Source organism: Pelobates fuscus, chromosome 4 (genome assembly GCF_036172605.1).
Source record: "Pelobates fuscus isolate aPelFus1 chromosome 4, aPelFus1.pri, whole genome shotgun sequence".
Classification (NCBI taxonomy): Eukaryota; Metazoa; Chordata; class Amphibia; order Anura; family Pelobatidae; genus Pelobates; species Pelobates fuscus.
The window spans coordinates 23,615,584-23,635,304 of NC_086320.1; the positions used below are offsets into that span (position 1 = coordinate 23,615,584).

Sequence of the window (19,721 nt, forward strand, 5' to 3'; positions counted from 1 at the left end):
TGCACATTTTTTTTAAAGTTAATAACGCTTGACACAGAGTTGTATTCAAACTGGTTGCTAGCAAAAGTAAGAAACAGGACTAGCTTAATACAGGTTATGAGAAAAGTAGATAATTTTGCAGGCTAGTTGTTCAGGCTTATGTCACTATGTAATAGAAATGTTAATTACTAGAATTATCTGGCTATGCATACAACACAGAACAATATACGCTTGACAGTATCTGAGTTTTACATGCTAGGAAGTCTTGCAGAGGTCAGCTTGGCTCACAGCACAGAGAGCTTATTTTTATAACTGCCTCAGCAGTGATTGCCTATATGGTTCAGCCGGCTAGTACTTTAGGGCATCTATAACGTTAACGATGGGATAAGCCTAAAATGAGGGCATTATGCCCTCGAGTAGCTAAAAGAGTATATGCAGCAGTAGTATGCACCCCCTGTGAGCACATGAGTTTATGGTTCAAGCCCTTCATTCAGACTAACAAGGTTAATTGTAGTGTGGACCACCTAGTCAGACATGTATCTAGCTACAATAAGCTTTACTGCTAAGCTGACTTTATAGTTGTTTAGTACGAGAAAAGGAGATGAAAGCTCGGCATATATGGCCCTGAGAGGAAAACATCATATTACATTTGCAAGCTGAGGCAATTATAGTCTTAGGAACAGTGCACCAGTAATAGCCTGTACGGTGGGGTTATGTATTATCACCGTTCTTGGGCTTGCAGGCGCAGAGACCGCCTCCGGTATAGACTATCTGGATTAGCCGATGCCGGCTCTGGAGGCTTGACAGGAGGGTCCGGTGCAGTAGTAGAGTTGGTGCTGCGGCCATGCTCCCTTTCCCTTAGGGCCTGGAGGGGCTCTCAGCTTGTGTCTGTCGCTTGTGGAGAGCTGTGCTGCGTTATGGTGAGCCACGCGACTGGCAGTCATAGTCCTTGCATGTGGGGTCGCGTTTCGTGGATCAGAGGATTCTGTTGCCGCTGTGTGGTAAGCTGGTCGGGCAGGCTTGGTGGACTTCTTCTGGTGTGTGCGAGGGCGAGTGCCGGAGTCTGAGGGGTTTGTTGCCATTTCCCGCCATTCTGTTCTCCGACTTCTTCTCCGTCTGGCCGCCGCTCTGGGGGCCCTGGGTGGGTATCTGTTTAGGTGGGGTCGGGTGGCCGGGCGAATCCATGTCGCAATTTCCCTCAAGTCCAGAAGGAAGTTCTGACCCTTAGTGTGGGGTTTCGTCCATAGTTTGGCACAGAGCCGGTCGAAAAACTCTAAGGTGTGCGTTGGTGGTGTGATGAGGGTGCTTCTTGTCTCTTGTTGCGTCCCCGCCGCCATCTTGCGCCGGCCCCCATAGTCTCGCTCGGTTGCAGGTATATCCGCTTGTGGGGGCCGCTTTGCTGGGGTAGCTGACCCCTGCAAGGACCGGGATGACCCCCGCCGGTCCAGAGGGGGGGTAGCAGGGCAGTGCTGGAGTATCGCTTTTGAGCAGGTCCTGTGCCGGGAGATCGGCCGCTTCCCCCAGGCCTCAGGCTCCGCTCTGAAGTAGGCCGCATGGACGTTTCAGGCACTTGCTTTATGTTTCGGTGCAGGACTGGTATCATTTTGTTCCCAGTGTGTTCCTGTATCGCTTTTTGGGCTTCTCGTGTAGCTGGCACAGTTTGGGCAATCAGGATTGTTGTTTTTGTGTTTGCTAGGGCAAGAGCCCTCAGAAAGCATGTCCTGCCATCTTGGCTGTCAGGCCCCCCCCCCCCCCCCCCCCCCCCCCCCCCCCCCCCCCCCCCATTTCGATCTCTTTTAATGCACGTCTTTGGGGTTTTAATGTCCTGTGTTGGTTTTTCTCCTTTTGAGGTTCATATTGTTGATAAGTAAAGTCGATCTGTTTGGTTAGCTGATAATTGGTTTAGACCTTAAATAACAAAAGTGATTAGCAGCTTGACTGCAATTTCGAATTAGTTTCGTCATAATTATTACAGCAGCCATCACTGATAATGGCAGTGATAGTCTTCCAAAAGCCCTGGTAATATAGCACACATTGATTGAAAAGCAGTTTTGTGAGTCCCGCCAATGTTTTATATTAAAAATGAGCATGGCACTGTGCATAATCCTGTAATACCTGGCTACCAGTGTAATCCTGTAATACCTGGCTCCCTGTGTAATCCTGTAATACCTGGCTACCAGTGTAATCCTGTAATACCTGGCTACCAGTGTAATCCTGTAATACCTGGCTAGCTGTAATCCTGTAATACCTGGCTAGCTGTGTAATCCTGTAATACCTGGCTACCAGTGTAATCCTGTAATACCTGGCTACCTGTGTAATCCTGTAATACCTGGCTAGCTGTAATCCTGTAATACCTGGCTAGCTGTGTAATCCTGTAATACCTGGCTACCAGTGTAATCCTGTAATACCTGGCTACCTGTGTAATCCTGTAATACCTGGCTACCTGTGTAATCCTGTAATACCTGGCTACCTGTGTAATCCTGTAATACCTGGCTACCTGTGTAATCCTGTAATACCTGGCTACCAGTGTAATCCTGTAATACCTGGCTAGCGGTGTAATCCTGTAATACCTGGCTAGCTGTGTAATCCTCTAATACCTGGCTACCAGTATAATCCTGTAATACCTGGCTAGCTGTGTAATCCTGTAATACCTGGCTCCCTGTGTAATCCTGTAATACCTGGCTAGCTGTGTAATCCTGTAATACCTGGCTAGCTGTGTAATCCTGTAATACCTGGCTCCCTGTGTAATCCTGTAATACCTGGCTACCAGTGTAATCCTGTAATACCTGGCTACCTGTGTAATCCTGTAATACCTGGCTAGCTGTGTAATCCTGTAATACCTGGCTAGCGGTGTAATCCTGTAATACCTGGCTAGCTGTGTAATCCTCTAATACCTGGCTACCAGTATAATCCTGTAATACCTGGCTACCTGTGTAATCCTGTAATACCTGGCTAGCTGTGTAATCCTGTAATACCTGGCTACCAGTATAATCCTGTAATACCTGGCTAGCGGTGTAATCCTGTAATACCTGGCTAGCTGTGTAATCCTCTAATACCTGGCTACCAGTATAATCCTGTAATACCTGGCTACCTGTGTAATCCTGTAATACCTGGCTAGCTGTGTAATTCTGTAATACCTGGCTAGCTGTGTAATCCTGTAATACCTGGCTCCCTGTGTAATCCTGTAATACCTGGCTAGCTGTGTAATCCTGTAATACCTGGCTAGCTGTGTAATCCTGTAATACCTGGCTCCCTGTGTAATCCTGTAATACCTGGCTACCAGTGTAATCCTGTAATACCTGGCTACCTGTGTAATCCTGTAATACCTGGCTAGCTGTGTAATCCTGTAATACCTGGCTAGCGGTGTAATCCTGTAATACCTGGCTAGCTGTGTAATCCTCTAATACCTGGCTACCAGTATAATCCTGTAATACCTGGCTACCTGTGTAATCCTGTAATACCTGGCTACCTGTGTAATCATGTGATACCTGGCTAGCTGTGTAATCCTGTAATACCTGGCTACCAGTGTAATCCTGTAATACCTGGCTACCAGTGTAATCCTGTAATACCTGGCTACCTGTGTAATCCTGTAATACCTGGCTACCAGTGTAATCCTGTAATACCTGGCTAGCGGTGTAATCCTGTAATACCTGGCTAGCTGTGTAATCCTCTAATACCTGGCTACCAGTATAATCCTGTAATACCTGGCTACCTGTGTAATCCTGTAATACCTGGCTAGCTGTGTAATCCTGTAATACCTGGCTAGCTGTGTAATCCTGTAATACCTGGCTCCCTGTGTAATCCTGTAATACCTGGCTAGCTGTGTAATCCTGTAATACCTGGCTAGCTGTGTAATCCTGTAATACCTGGCTCCCTGTGTAATCCTGTAATACCTGGCTACCAGTGTAATCCTGTAATACCTGGCTACCTGTGTAATCCTGTAATACCTGGCTAGCTGTGTAATCCTGTAATACCTGGCTAGCGGTGTAATCCTGTAATACCTGGCTAGCTGTGTAATCCTCTAATACCTGGCTACCAGTATAATCCTGTAATACCTGGCTACCTGTGTAATCCTGTAATACCTGGCTAGCTGTGTAATCCTGTAATACCTGGCTAGCTGTGTAATCCTGTAATACCTGGCTCCCTGTGTAATCCTGTAATACCTGGCTAGCTGTGTAATCCTGTAATACCTGGCTACCTGTGTAATCCTGTAATACCTGGCTAGCTGTGTAATCCTGTAATACCTGGCTAGCTGTGTAATCCTGTAATACCTGGCTCCCTGTGTAATCCTGTAATACCTGGCTAGCTGTGTAATCCTGTAATACCTGGCTAGCTGTGTAATCCTGTAATACCTGGCTCCCTGTGTAATCCTGTAATACCTGGCTACCAGTGTAATCCTGTAATACCTGGCTACCTGTGTAATCCTGTAATACCTGGCTAGCTGTGTAATCCTGTAATACCTGGCTAGCGGTGTAATCCTGTAATACCTGGCTAGCTGTGTAATCCTCTAATACCTGGCTACCAGTATAATCCTGTAATACCTGGCTACCTGTGTAATCCTGTAATACCTGGCTAGCTGTGTAATCCTGTAATACCTGGCTAGCTGTGTAATCCTGTAATACCTGGCTCCCTGTGTAATCCTGTAATACCTGGCTAGCTGTGTAATCCTGTAATACCTGGCTCCCTGTGTAATCCTGTAATACCTGGCTAGCTGTGTAATCCTGTAATACCTGGCTAGCTGTGTAATCCTGTAATACCTGGCTCCCTGTGTAATCCTGTAATACCTGGCTACCAGTGTAATCCTGTAATACCTGGCTACCAGTGTAATCCTGTAATACCTGTCTCCCTGTGTAATCCTGTAATACCTGGCTAGCTGTGTAATCCTGTAATACCTGGCTACCAGTGTAATCCTGTAATACCTGGCTACCAGTGTAATCCTGTAATACCTGGCTACCTGTGTAATCCTGTAATACCTGGCTACCTGTGTAATCCTGTAATACCTGGCTACCTGTGTAATCCTGTAATACCTGGCTAGCTGTGTAATCCTGTAATACCTGGCTACCAGTGTAATCCTGTAATACCTGGCTAGCTGTGTAATCCTGTAATACCTGGCTAGCTGTGTAATCCTGTAATACCTGGCTACCAGTGTAATCCTGTAATACCTGGCTCCCTGTGTAATCCTGTAATACCTGGCTAGCTGTAATCATGTGATACCTGTCTACCTGTGTAATCCTGTAATACCTGGCTAGCTGTGTAATCCTGTAATACCTGTCTACCTGTGTAATCCTGTAATACCTGGCTAGCTGTGTAATCCTGTAATACCTGGCTACCAGTGTAATCCTGTAATACCTGGCTCCCTGTGTAATCCTGTAATACCTGGCTAGCTGTGTAATCCTGTAATACCTGGCTAGCTGTAATCATGTGATACCTGTCTACCTGTGTAATCCTGTAATACCTGGCTAGCTGTGTAATCCTGTAATACCTGGCTACCAGTGTAATCCTGTAATACCTGGCTCCCTGTGTAATCCTGTAATACCTGGCTAGCTGTGTAATCCTGTAATACCTGGCTAGCTGTAATCATGTGATACCTGTCTACCTGTGTAATCCTGTAATACCTGGCTACCAGTGTAATCCTGTAATACCTGGCTACCAGTGTAATCCTGTAGTACCTGGCTAGCGGTGTAATCCTGTAGTACCTGTCTACCTGTGTAATCCTGTAATACCTGGCTAGCGGTGTAATCCTGTAATACCTGGCTACCAGTGTAATCCTGTAATACCTGGCTCCCTGTGTAATCCTGTAATACCTGGCTAGCTGTAATCATGTGATACCTGTCTACCTGTGTAATCCTGTAATACCTGGCTAGCTGTGTAATCCTGTAATACCTGGCTACCAGTGTAATCCTGTAATACCTGGCTCCCTGTGTAATCCTGTAATACCTGGCTAGCTGTGTAATCCTGTAATACCTGGCTAGCTGTAATCATGTGATACCTGTCTACCTGTGTAATCCTGTAATACCTGGCTACCAGTGTAATCCTGTAATACCTGGCTACCAGTGTAATCCTGTAGTACCTGGCTAGCGGTGTAATCCTGTAGTACCTGTCTACCTGTGTAATCCTGTAATACCTGGCTAGCGGTGTAATCCTGTAATACCTGGCTACCAGTGTAATCCTGTAATACCTGGCTAGCTGTGTAATCCTGTAATACCTGGCTACCTGTGTAATCATGTGATACCTGGCTAGCTGTGTAATCCTGTAATACCTGGCTACCTGTGTAATCCTGTAATACCTGGCTTCCTGTGTAATCCTGTAATACCTGGCTTCCGGTGTAATCCTGTAATACCTGGCTAGCTGTGTAATCCTGTAATACCTGGCTTCCAGTGTAATCATGTAATACCTGGCTACCTGTGTAATCCTGTAATACCTGGCTACCTGTGTAATCCTGTAATACCTGGCTACCAGTGTAATCATGTAATACCTGGCTACCTGTGTAATCCTGTAATACCTGGCTACCTGTGTAATCCTGTAATACCTGGCTACCAGTGTAATCATGTAATACCTGGCTACCTGTGTAATCCTGTAATACCTGGCTACCAGTGTAATCCTGTAATACCTGGCTAGCTGTGTAATCCTGCAATACCTGGCTTCCTGTGTAATCATGTAATACCTGGCTAGCTGTGTAATCCTGTAATACCTGGCTAGCTGTGTAATCCTGTAATACCTGGCTTCCTGTGTAATCCTGTAATACCTGGCTAGCTGTAATCCTGTAATACATGGCTAGCTGTGTAATCCTGTAATACCTGGCTACCAGTGTAATCCTGTAATACCAGGCTAGCTGTGTAATCCTGTAATACCTGGCTACCAGTGTAATCATGTAATACCTGGCTACCAGTGTAATCCTGTAATACCTGGCTCCCTGTGTAATCCTGTAATACCTGGCTAGCTGTGTAATCCTGTAATACCTGGCTAGCTGTAATCATGTAATACCTGGCTAGCTGTGTAATCCTGTAATACCTGGCTAGCTGTGTAATCCTGTAATACATGGCTAGCTGTGTAATCCTGTAATACCTGGCTACCTGTGTAATCCTGTAATACCTGGCTAGCTGTGTAATCCTGTAATACCTGGCTACCAGTATAATCCTGTAATACCTGGCTACCTGTGTAATCCTGTAATACATGGCTAGCTGTGTAATCCTGTAATACCTGGCTAGCTGTGTAATCCTGTAATACATGGCTAGCTGTGTAATCCTGTAATACCTGGCTAGCTGTAATCCTGTAATACATGGCTAGCTGTGTAATCCTGTAATACCTGGCTAGCTGTAATCCTGTAATACATGGCTAGCTGTTTAATCCTGTTATACCTGGCTTCCTGTTTAATCCTGTAATACCTGGCTTCCTGTGTAATCCTGTAATACCTGGCTAGCTGTGTAATCCTGTAATACCTGGCTAGCTGTGTAATCCTGTAATACCTGGCTACCAGTGTAATCCTGTAATACCTGGCTCCCTGTGTAATCCTGTAATACCTGGCTACCTGTGTAATCCTGTTATACCTGGCTACCAGTGTAATCATGTAATACCTGGCTACCTGTGTAATCCTGTAATACCTGGCTAGCTGTGTAATCCTGTAATACCTGGCTAGCTGTGTAATCCTGTAATACATGGCTAGCTGTGTAATCCTGTAATACCTGGCTAGCTGTAATCCTGTAATACATGGCTAGCTGTGTAATCCTGTAATACCTGGCTAGCTGTAATCCTGTAATACATGGCTAGCTGTTTAATCCTGTTATACCTGGCTTCCTGTTTAATCCTGTAATACCTGGCTTCCTGTGTAATCCTGTAATACCTGGCTAGCTGTGTAATCCTGTAATACCTGGCTCCCTGTGTAATCCTGTAATACCTGGCTACCAGTGTAATCCTGTAATACCTGGCTCCCTGTGTAATCCTGTAATACCTGGCTACCTGTGTAATCCTGTAATACCTGGCTACCAGTGTAATCCTGTAATACCTGGCTACCTGTGTAATCCTGTAATACCTGGCTAGCTGTGTAATCCTGTAATACCTGGCTAGCTGTGTAATCCTGTAATACCTGGCTCCCTGTGTAATCCTGTAATACCTGGCTAGCTGTGTAATCCTGTAATACCTGGCTAGCTGTGTAATCCTGTAATACCTGGCTCCCTGTGTAATCCTGTAATACCTGGCTACCAGTGTAATCCTGTAATACCTGGCTACCAGTGTAATCCTGTAATACCTGGCTCCCTGTGTAATCCTGTAATACCTGGCTAGCTGTGTAATCCTGTAATACCTGGCTACCAGTGTAATCCTGTAATACCTGGCTACCAGTGTAATCCTGTAATACCTGGCTACCTGTGTAATCCTGTAATACCTGGCTACCTGTGTAATCCTGTAATACCTGGCTACCTGTGTAATCCTGTAATACCTGGCTAGCTGTGTAATCCTGTAATACCTGGCTACCAGTGTAATCCTGTAATACCTGGCTAGCTGTGTAATCCTGTAATACCTGGCTTCCTGTGTAATCCTGTAATACCTGGCTAGCTGTGTAATCCTGTAATACCTGGCTACCAGTGTAATCCTGTAATACCTGGCTCCCTGTGTAATCCTGTAATACCTGGCTAGCTGTGTAATCCTGTAATACCTGGCTAGCTGTAATCATGTGATACCTGCCTACCTGTGTAATCCTGTAATACCTGGCTAGCTGTGTAATCCTGTAATACCTGGCTACCAGTGTAATCCTGTAATACCTGGCTACCAGTGTAATCATGTAATACTTGGCTACCTGTGTAATCCTGTAATACCTGGCTACCAGTGTAATCCTGTAATACCTGGCTAGCTGTGTAATCCTGCAATACCTGGCTTCCTGTGTAATCATGTAATACCTGGCTAGCTGTGTAATCCTGTAATACCTGGCTAGCTGTAATCCTGTAATACCTGGCTTCCTGTGTAATCCTGTAATACATGGCTAGCTGTGTAATCCTGTAATACCTGGCTAGCTGTGTAATCCTGTAATACATGGCTAGCTGTGTAATCCTGTAATACCTGGCTAGCTGTAATCCTGTAATACATGGCTAGCTGTGTAATCCTGTAATACCTGGCTAGCTGTAATCCTGTAATACATGGCTAGCTGTTTAATCCTGTTATACCTGGCTTCCTGTTTAATCCTGTAATACCTGGCTTCCTGTGTAATCCTGTAATACCTGGCTAGCTGTGTAATCCTGTAATACCTGGCTAGCTGTGTAATCCTGTAATACCTGGCTTCCTGTTTAATCCTGTAATACCTGGCTTCCTGTGTAATCCTGTAATACCTGGCTAGCTGTGTAATCCTGTAATACCTGGCTACCTGTGTAATCCTGTAATACCTGGCTAGCTGTGTAATCCTGTAATACCTGGCTAGCTGTGTAATCCTGTAATACCTGGCTACCAGTGTAATCCTCTAATACCTGGCTACCAGTATAATCCTGTAATACCTGGCTACCTGTGTAATCCTGTAATACCTGGCTAGCTGTGTAATCCTGTAATACCTGGCTACCAGTGTAATCCTGTAATACCTGGCTACCTGTGTAATCCTGTAATACCTGGCTAGCTGTGTAATCCTGTAATACCTGGCTACCTGTGTAATCCTGTAATACCTGGCTAGCTGTGTAATCCTGTAATACCTGGCTAGCTGTGTAATCCTGTAATACCTGGCTACCAGTGTAATCCTCTAATACCTGGCTACCAGTATAATCCTGTAATACCTGGCTACCTGTGTAATCCTCTAATACCTGGCTAGCTGTGTAATCCTGTAATACCTGGCTACCAGTGTAATCCTCTAATACCTGGCTACCAGTATAATCCTGTAATACCTGGCTAGCTGTGTAATTAGGTAATGCTATGTTGGGTGTATCATTTTGTTTAAGGCTGAGCCGGACATTAGAGGACACTTGTACTATATTCTCCCATCAGCCATCCTTGTAATTGTGATAACTAGTGGGATTTATTGTCTTAGTCAGTAAAAGGCATTAGCTTGTTGTTTGATGAATTGAGGTTCATTTTGCTCTTTTCATAATGAAGCATTGATTTTCCAAACACGAGATCTTATCCCATTTGCCACGTCAGCTTTTACTGGTTTCTGTTGCAGTAGGAGCCGACTCATTCACTGGACTAGCAAGATGTCTCGAGTGAAGGTAGTCAGCGGCTAGCTCTCCAGCCCTGCTTAAAAATCTCCAATGATGGCACGGGGAATGCAGTGCAGAGCTTCCTGCTTTGTGCCCTGGTCTATTAGACACAGTGATGTAATTTTATACAGAAACACCTCTCCTAAGCTTACACAAGACTGGATGAATGTGTGGGTTCAATTTATCACATGGAAAAAAGACTTGAGAAAATAAAAAAGCCCCCCTAAAAGTGAAAGTCATTATTCATGATTAACCTTGCCCTCTGACAAGCAATTCTAACCTTCTAATTGCTGTAAATCAATAATGAAAGCAGGCAGACCCCTGGGGGTACATTGAAATGCAGACTATCGGCAGGTGTCAGGTTAACAGATTGCCCTGAATGTAACATTGCTGGGAGGTGTGTCACTCACATTGCTTTGCCGTTTGATGGACATATCTCGGGCACTGAAAGGGTTAAGCATTTCCCGATTCATATTGCCCAAACACAGAGCCAAATATAATCCTATCATCAAACATATACATAATTATAGATCCATTGAGAAAACCCAAGGGTATATACATAAATACAGAATCTGACTATGTTTATAGGGAAATATATTTTTCGTGGAGTGTGCACTGTCCTTTCTTGCAGGCTACAAAGAATGTTGGAGGGAACTGGGGAAACGGGCTTTACTAAGCCTATGTCCGTTCCTTACTGTTAGTGGTAATTACAATTGATGCAACGAGTCAGTGTTCTTGCTTTGTAATTATGTCTGGACTGCTGTAATGCTCTATAACTTAGGCTTCCTGAAAAGTTACATCGTCTGCGAATGGTGCATCCAACTGTGGGCACATTATTATCTAACACGACACAACAGCCAAATAACTGACCAACCAGTCACGACAGCCAGGTTGAGTAACCAGACACGATACACTGTAACGAATCTTCCTGTAAATAAAAATCTAACGTTTAAACTCTCTTTATTGCTCATTCTTTAGGATGTCTTATGTCCTACTATGTTAATAACCTGCTATAGGTTGCGGCAGCCACCTGTGAGAGTAACCCCTTAATGACAGGTGCAAATTCTGAACCAAAACAAACTCAGAAATGTACGCTGTGTTTGTTCCACTTTTTCACTGTTTTGTTTTCGATCGGTTTTAGACATCAAAAGCAACTAAAGACAAATTACTGATTCAAATATCAGTAATAATTGTTAAATGTCTTATGTGTCTAGTATTTAAATTAATTATACCAACCCTACACTAACCCTATTCCTAAGCCTGTAACCATAGACCTACCAAAACCTTAACACCACCCTAGCCCTAACCTTTAATTAACTGTAACCCAGCATTAACCCTTTAATTACACTAACCAACCCTAAAACTAACCCTACCCTAATTTAAAGGTATTCTCCTAGCTGACAATAGTTCTGACATCAACCAAAGGATTTCCCAACTCACACAGGATAGAGCGCTCTTTGAGTGTGATTGCTCTGAACTAGATGATTGCAGCATGATAGGGGAATCTCCCTCTCATTCTTCAGCTCTCCCTACTGATCACACATTGATTGGCGCTGGGCAGTTGTCTAAACTCAGTGCAGATTACGCTGCCAGGATTGTTTCAGACCTTGTCAGTCTCCCTCATACAAGGGACAATCACAGAATCACTGCAGCTGATTGCTATCGCTCAGCTACAGTGATTTAAAGGGCTGTAAGCAGTGCTTCATCTACCAGTCTGAGGACACTAAATATGGCCCTAGCTAACATAGAGGAGCCGAAGGTATCACGTGATGCATGGTTCATCCTGGTAAGAGCAGGGATTAAACCCTTCTCACACCAAAATGCCAGGGCATTCTGTGCCTTCCTAATTCATTTATTCATTTTTTATTGGGATTATATCAAAGAACAGCTTGCAAAATCTGCAGATAACTTGTCTGCAGCCTTTGCAAGCCCATCCCTTCTATCCCTGCCCACACCTTCCGTTACTATCCAATCACAGACTTCCCTCTTGGTTTAACACACTGCAGTTGGTTCCACATTATACCTGTAAAACCTTTGGATTAGAGAAAATGACTCTTGTCTCATGGACTTGTGGAATGGTGGGTTTTGTGGGTTCCAGTGCTTTTAACATCATAGAAATTATTTTGCCATTTTTCACACACAGTGTGAAACAGTTACAGTGCCCACAGTGTCCCTTTAATGATATGCAGACAGAGAGGTGTAGAGTGGGTACTAATAGGATCTCATTTCTTTTTTCTTCAGACACTGGAAGGCATTTTGAACTTCAAGTATTCTGGTGGACCAGGCCACGCCGACGGATACTATCGGAACCTCTCCGTGGGATTGCACGTGGAAGTGGAACCATCAGTCTTTTTCACCCGTGTCAGCACACTTCCTGCAACGAGGTACACATACTTTATATATTGATATTCATATAGGCCTGAAACCCCTTCACTGATTTAGAACATAGAACAGTACCTATTAAACATGTTAGTGAAGTTCTATCAGACTGTGAACAGAAGTGGTGCAAAGAGGCCGGTCATCATAAGCAGGGACATTCCTTTAGCGGTTACTTTCTTAGAACTTTGCACCACTTTTCAGATCAAGACAAATTGAAACATCTCCCCATTATACTTCTGTGTACTGAGAGGATGGGCAGCGTAGAATACACAGCTGGTAAAGTTTTGGGGTACTGCGATAAACAAAGTTCACTTGCCATCTTGGGGTGACAAAGTGAGACTATAACAAATCAATCCTGGGGGGGGGACTCCATTAGTGGAACAGCAATGTAAAAATCTGGAACAGTGGGAAGAGGTCTGTGCCACAGTCATAACACAGAAATAGGTCATGCCAAAGCTTTTTATTAATGTATTCATTTATTTGTAAATTTCCCAGCACAATGAAAAGATGATTTAGTGTAAAATGACGTTAAGATTGAAAAGTAACTTTATTTTTTAAATTTGTATCTACAAAAGAAAGAATGTATTTTCAAAGTTTTAGCGGCTGTTTAACTTTCATTTATTTGGACAGCACAGTGAAATAGACCTTAATGATTTAATACTGCAGGCGGGGTTTTTTGCTCTCTCTTCACCTCGTATAAAGTAATCTGGGTAATTTTGTGCTGATCGAGTAGTTTCACGCATATTACACCACTCTGCCGGGCTTCGCTGAGTAAGCAGACAGGGCACCATTTATTCTCAGTGCTGCCCGCTATTCTGTTGAACAAATACTTTCTCAGGTAATTGAATTTTCTCCTGTCATAATCTAATGCATGAGAAAATAAATTTGAGTTCCTTAAGACAGAGCATTTGCTGCACCTTGTATGATGCTCGGTACGTTGTGTTTCCAACTTTGATATATTCTTCTTAGAGGACCATGAATAGTTTAGCATAGAGAGCTGTTGAATAATTACTGTTCTTCAGATATTCTACCTTGACACATTTCCTTATCATCTCTTTATTACTTATTTACTTGCCTACCCACAGTGCAATACATTTTAAATGAAAAAATAGTTTGCGATGGACCGCGTGTCCCTTAGCCCCTTACTGCATGCTGTATATTCCAGACATGGCCTGCAGGCAGCTCTCGAGTTTCTGTTAGACTACATCTCCCATGATTCTTAGAGTATTTTTTTTTCAGCCAGTGGCTATGGGAGATACAGTTTAGCCATCATTAGAGAGATGACTAATTTGGCTTATGATAGGAGAAAATAGTTTACGTTTGAGGCCTGTAGCGAGTAGTCTTTAGAACTCCTTAAATAAGGATTCTATTCTATGAACGTTACGAGAATATAGTCCACAGCAAGGGGTTTTCCAAGGGTTAAATCTTACTGTTATCTTCATGTGAAGTTTGTCTTAAGGCCTTGTTCTTCTTAATATGAAAATATTATGTGTAAACATGGAAGTGGTACCCTATACAGAGACACTTAGTCACTGCTCAGTAACACACTACACAGAAACACAGAGATTATACTCAGTAACACACTGTACAGAGAAGCAGACGCTATGCTCAGTAACACACTACATGGAAACACAGAGATTATACTCAGTAACACACTGTACAGAGACACAGACACAATGCTCAGTAACACACTACACAGAAACACAGAGATTATACTCAGTAACACACTGTACAGAGAAGCAGACGCTATGCTCAGTAACACACTACATGGAAACACAGAGATTATACTCAGTAACACACTGTACAGAGACACAGACACAATGCTCAGTAATACACTACACAGAAACACAGAGATTATAATCAGTAACACACTGTACAGAGACACAGACACAATGCTCAGTAACACACTACACAGAAACACAGCGATTATACTAAGTAACACACTGTACAGAGACACAGACACAATGCTCAGTAACGCACTACACAGAAACACAGAGATTATACTCAGTAACACACTGTACAGAGACACAGACACAATGCTCAGTAATACACTATACAGAAACAGAGATTATACTCAGTAACACACTGTACAGAGAAGCAGACGCTATGCTCAGTAACACACTACACAGAAACACAGAGATTATACTCAGTAACACACTGTACAGAGACACAGACACAATGCTCAGTAATACACTACACAGAAACACAGAGATTATACTCAGTAACACACTGTACAGAGACACAGACACAATGCTCAGTAATACACTACACAGAAACACAGAGATTATACTCAGTAACACACTGTACAGAGACACAGACACAATGCTCAGTAACACACTACACAGAAACACAGAGATTATACTCAGTAACACACTGTACAGAGACACAGACACAATGCTCAGTAACACACTACATGGAAACACAGAGATTATACTCAGTAACACACTGTACAGAGACACAGACACAATGCTCAGTAATACACTACACAGAAACACAGAGATTATACTCAGTAACACACTGTACAGAGACACAGACACAATGCTCAGTAACACACTACATGGAAACACAGAGATTATACTCAGTAACACACTGTACAGAGACACAGACACAATGCTCAGTAATACACTACACAGAAACACAGAGATTATACTCAGTAACACACTGTACAGAGACACAGACACAACGCTCAGTAACACACTACACAGAAACACAGAGATTATACTCAGTAACACACTGTACAGAGACACAGACACAATGCTCAGTAACACACTACACAGAAACACAGAGATTATATTCAGTAACACACTGTACAGAGACACAGACACAATGCTCAGTAACACACTACACAGAAACCCAGAGATTATACTCAGTAACACACTGTACAGAGACAAAGCCACAATGCTCAGTAACACACTACATAGAAACACAGAGATTATACTCCGTAACACACTGTGACGCTATACAGAGATACAGACAATTTTCTCAGGACCAATGTACAATCAGTACCAGCATATTTAATCTTTCTGTACATTAATTCCCACAAAATTATATAGTTTGTTCTTTTATTACAGCACGCGGCAGTGTCACCTTCTTCTAGATGTTTTTAACTCAACAGAACACGAGTTAACGGTCAGCGCAAAGGACAACGAAGGCCTCATTCTCCACGCAGGAGAGTGTCAGCGGTATGTGTTGGGTGCATTTGGGAGAGAATTCTAGGATTAGCTGGGTGGGTCCAACCACTTCCTGGTGTGAGGAGAGCTCACTGCAGGAAGCTGGAACTGTGGGACTTGTACAACTCACATCAACGTCAAATGATTTAATACTTTATGAGCAAAATGCATTAATGTGATTTTTAGATTGGATCCTTCCTTTGTGTATTTGTGTAGACTAGAAAACATGGCATGGGAGATATTTGTGAAACTCACCTATGATGCAATTGCTTCCAGTAGTTGGATCTTCTTGTAACTCGTGCAAATGTCATTAGAGAAATTATGTACACTGTCATTAGCGAATTTATGTACACTGTCATTGGAGAATTAATGTACACTATCATTTGCAAATTCATGTACACTGTCATTGGAGAATTAATGTACATTGTCATTGGAGACGTCATATACATTGTCATTGGAGACGTCATGTACATTGTCTTGAGATAATTCCTTTTACACAGATAGCATCCAGATTGCTAGGAAATGCATGGTTCAAATCGTATTATTATTTTATATCAGGTTAGTCCTTACAGATTAAGCCACCCTGCCACAAGTGATACAATGGAGTCTCACAATTCCTGTTCTGCAGTTGAACGCTAAGAATTATGGGATTAGGGCCACTTTATTTTGGGGCATGAGAGCTGTACCTCTACTGATGTAAGAGGGACAACCTTCATGCAAAAATAAAATCCAGCGATCCATATTATCAGCACACTAACATGCAGAGTGACGTTTCAGACAGCAGACCATTCTAAAAAGCTCTGTTGATCTTTGTGCCTGTTACAGTAAATGGGCACCCACCGAAAAAAACTATAAATCCCAAAGAGCTGCTGATCTATGAAATCATGTAAAACTAACTGAAGTCTTGTCGGCAAGCTGTCTCAGTACGCATCTCTGTGCACGCGCAACCCATGTGCACACAAAGACACCAATAGTTTATAATTGTGTTTGCACCATTTGCCTAATTGAAATCCCTTCTTTATTATAAACAGCTTTAAGTGTTTAAAATCAGCAAAATTATGTTTAATTGGCACGATCTGCATTAAATACATTGGTTGATCCAAAGCTTGTTTTAATGTCCTTTTTAAATCGGCTTCAGTAAACAAGATACTAATCTTCTCTGTAGAAATAAGGGCCTTGCTCTACTCTACTGACTCTGTCTGGAAAAGCAGCAGCTATTGCCCATATAAACATGACATTTGGACATTAATGGGTTAAACAGGTTCATATTTCGTTTGATCTTGTGGAATCCAGCTTAATGTCATAATAAGTAAAATTATTATTGAGCTTCTGAAGGCATTACCAACTGTGTGCACATTTACATTGTGCAATAAATGACGTATTAAACGGCTAAATCATTTCATTAAAAATGGTTACTGGCAAGATCCTCTATTTATTATTAGGTTTTATTTTTACTATTTCCAATTTTCCATGTTTAAAAAAAGTTCAAATATATATTTTCTTTTTTGTACACTCAGAATGTAATTTTAATTCATGCCTGTCAAAGGGCCTAATGACTGCGAAATTCCATATCGTACTTGGTCCCTCCACTTTCTAACGTAACTTATTCTATCCAATATAATAAATAATACATGAGAATCGTGTCAATGTGAACTCAAAATCACGCTGTAATTATCATGATTTGGTCACAAGTCACAAGTTAGAAACCGTTCGATTCTTTACAATGGTTGTTTCTTTGATTAACTTTCCGGAATTAGAAATTAATACATTTATTTAAAGAAAGAGAAACAACCCTCAAATGACTTACCTCTGAGCAGGGGAGATAGGGTCCATTCTCTGCAGCTCAGTTCCCCCACCCAAGAGATCCTCTTCTCCACAGCCGATCTGGTGCTTCTTAAAGAGAAGCATTGGGGTCCTGTGTTACATGGATTTAAATGGCCAATCTCCGATCCCAGACTAGAATGCTTCTTATGGAGTCCCACTGGGCACTCAAAGCGAGTAAGGAAGAGCCACCTTTTGTATGCCTGATGGACCTCCTGGGAAGGTACAAACTAGGATCTTTATAAAAGGGCAGATTTCTCTCAAACTTGGCTTTTTTTTTTTTTATTAAGGCAGAGAGAACACTCTATTAACCCCTAAAGCACTCCCTTTAAATACTTTTTCCCTTTAGTTGACCCGTCTCCATGTACATTCTACCAATATAGGGACATATCCAAACAGGTTCTGCATAAAGAAATCAGCCCTTTGTGAGGGTAGTTAGAGACACTTAAATATTTTGGGATAATCTACGATGGGAACATCAAGTGTCTAACAAAATAATTTTTGTTAAAGTGATTTGTCATGTTATAGTAAAGAAGTTTTTATTATTGAGTGTTATCTTTATTGTGTAACTTTGTAGATCTGTTCTATGCAGTAAGACCGGGACAGGAGAATTAAACCATAACCCATGCCAGGGGCATACACACATAACCTATTTTGCTCATGGATGTGGGATCTCGACAGAGTCTACATTTTGTATTCTCTTGCATGCTTCAAAGAGGGAGAATTTCATGTCAGTTTATTACTACCTACCTTCCTCTCTCTGATGCCACCAAGTGGACTTGTCACCTTGGGGCGATGATCCGTTTAAATAATGAAGACCTCACAAGTGACAGTGACACTTTAGTACAAATTGTTGGACGCATATTTGTCCTTCACTTACATCATAACAGTTTGTGACTTTATCTTATTTTAGTTATTTTTATAATGTGTGTGCACAAACAATAATCAGAGCAGCAGAAACATTTGGTAGTCCTCAATGAGTAAATAATGACACTAAAACTGCCTCCCCTCTAGTACCATATTATGATGATGGGCTTGTGAGGCTGCGATCACTTTAACAGTGCGTGAGATAATCTTGTGAGTCCTCCTGCATTCATTTTAATCTGTACAAACAGAGCATTTCACTTGCTAACCTTTGCTTTGTCACACTCAGTGAGCCGTCCTTTTAATTTACCAAATCACATTAGGAATCAGCAGTGCCCGATAGTGCACAAATTATTTATCTCACTCCCCTGTCATATTAAAAAGCCTTTCTCTATATTATAAAATATTCAAATAAACCTTAATCATTCTTCAAATAAAGCAGGACATTTTAAACTGAAGGGGATAAAAATGTCAGTCGGTAAAGAAAGAGTACCATGTCGCTGTGCAGGTGCAGTATAAAGGTCACACATCTTACACAATACTTTTTATCTCAAGTCCCTTGAAAGAGCTACATCAGCATGGGACATAAGTCTGGTACCCACTCGTTAAATTACTGCTAATTTTTGGAATGCTGTTATGTGCATTTATAGATCACAGTGGCTGCCCTATTGAATTTAATACCACTGAGCAAGTAATAGCTAACGTCGGCAATCCCCATGATATTCAGTCAGCCATTAAGTTGACATAATTCTATAGGATGCGAGCACTATGCCACGAAAACTCAATTGCGGCCGCATTGTAATATATGTTGTTGTTTTACTGTAATACACGTTTGCATTCACACTGCACTTGTGATGACAAACACAATGCTACTTTATTAAGAATAACATTTCACCTACACATTGTACGAGTCCCGATGTATGGGTTGAAATGTTATTTCATGATGCATTATTGTGTCCTCCGTAGATTTTACACGAGGTCATAAAACATGGAGTCTGGGGGCGGCTGTGAGGCTGTGTGACTGCCGCTCCAAACTCCCTATGTGTATCCACAAGTTAGGCATTTATAGAATTCTGTGTAAAACCTGTCCTGTTGTTCAGGCCACGTCTAAGAAAATAAAGAGGTTTCAGGTAAGTATTTCTCTTACAAATACAGGTGGTCCTCATTTTGCGACCTACCTGTTTTAGGACGGCTCACATTTACAACCAGCTATCTAGCGTAAAATTTCCCCTAACCTAGATTAGAGGGATTAACTGCGCTGGTGCGTTCGTCTATGTTCAGGGAAATTTCCCCCGAAAATAGACAAGCGCACCACAGCAGGGAATCCCTCAACCCCTCA

At 42.4% G+C, this 19,721-nt stretch overlaps 1 protein-coding gene across 1 annotated transcript in view; it reads left to right on the plus strand.

Annotated features, from left to right (window-relative positions):
* TRAPPC9 (trafficking protein particle complex subunit 9) overlaps positions 1-19,721 on the plus strand; it is a 597,448-nt gene that overhangs the window by 239,885 nt on the left and 337,842 nt on the right. Inside the window, exons 18-19 of the mRNA XM_063451029.1 lie at positions 12,390-12,532; positions 15,599-15,709. Of these exons, the coding sequence (XP_063307099.1) occupies positions 12,390-12,532; positions 15,599-15,709 (254 nt within the window). The remainder of the gene's footprint in view (positions 1-12,389; positions 12,533-15,598; positions 15,710-19,721) is intronic.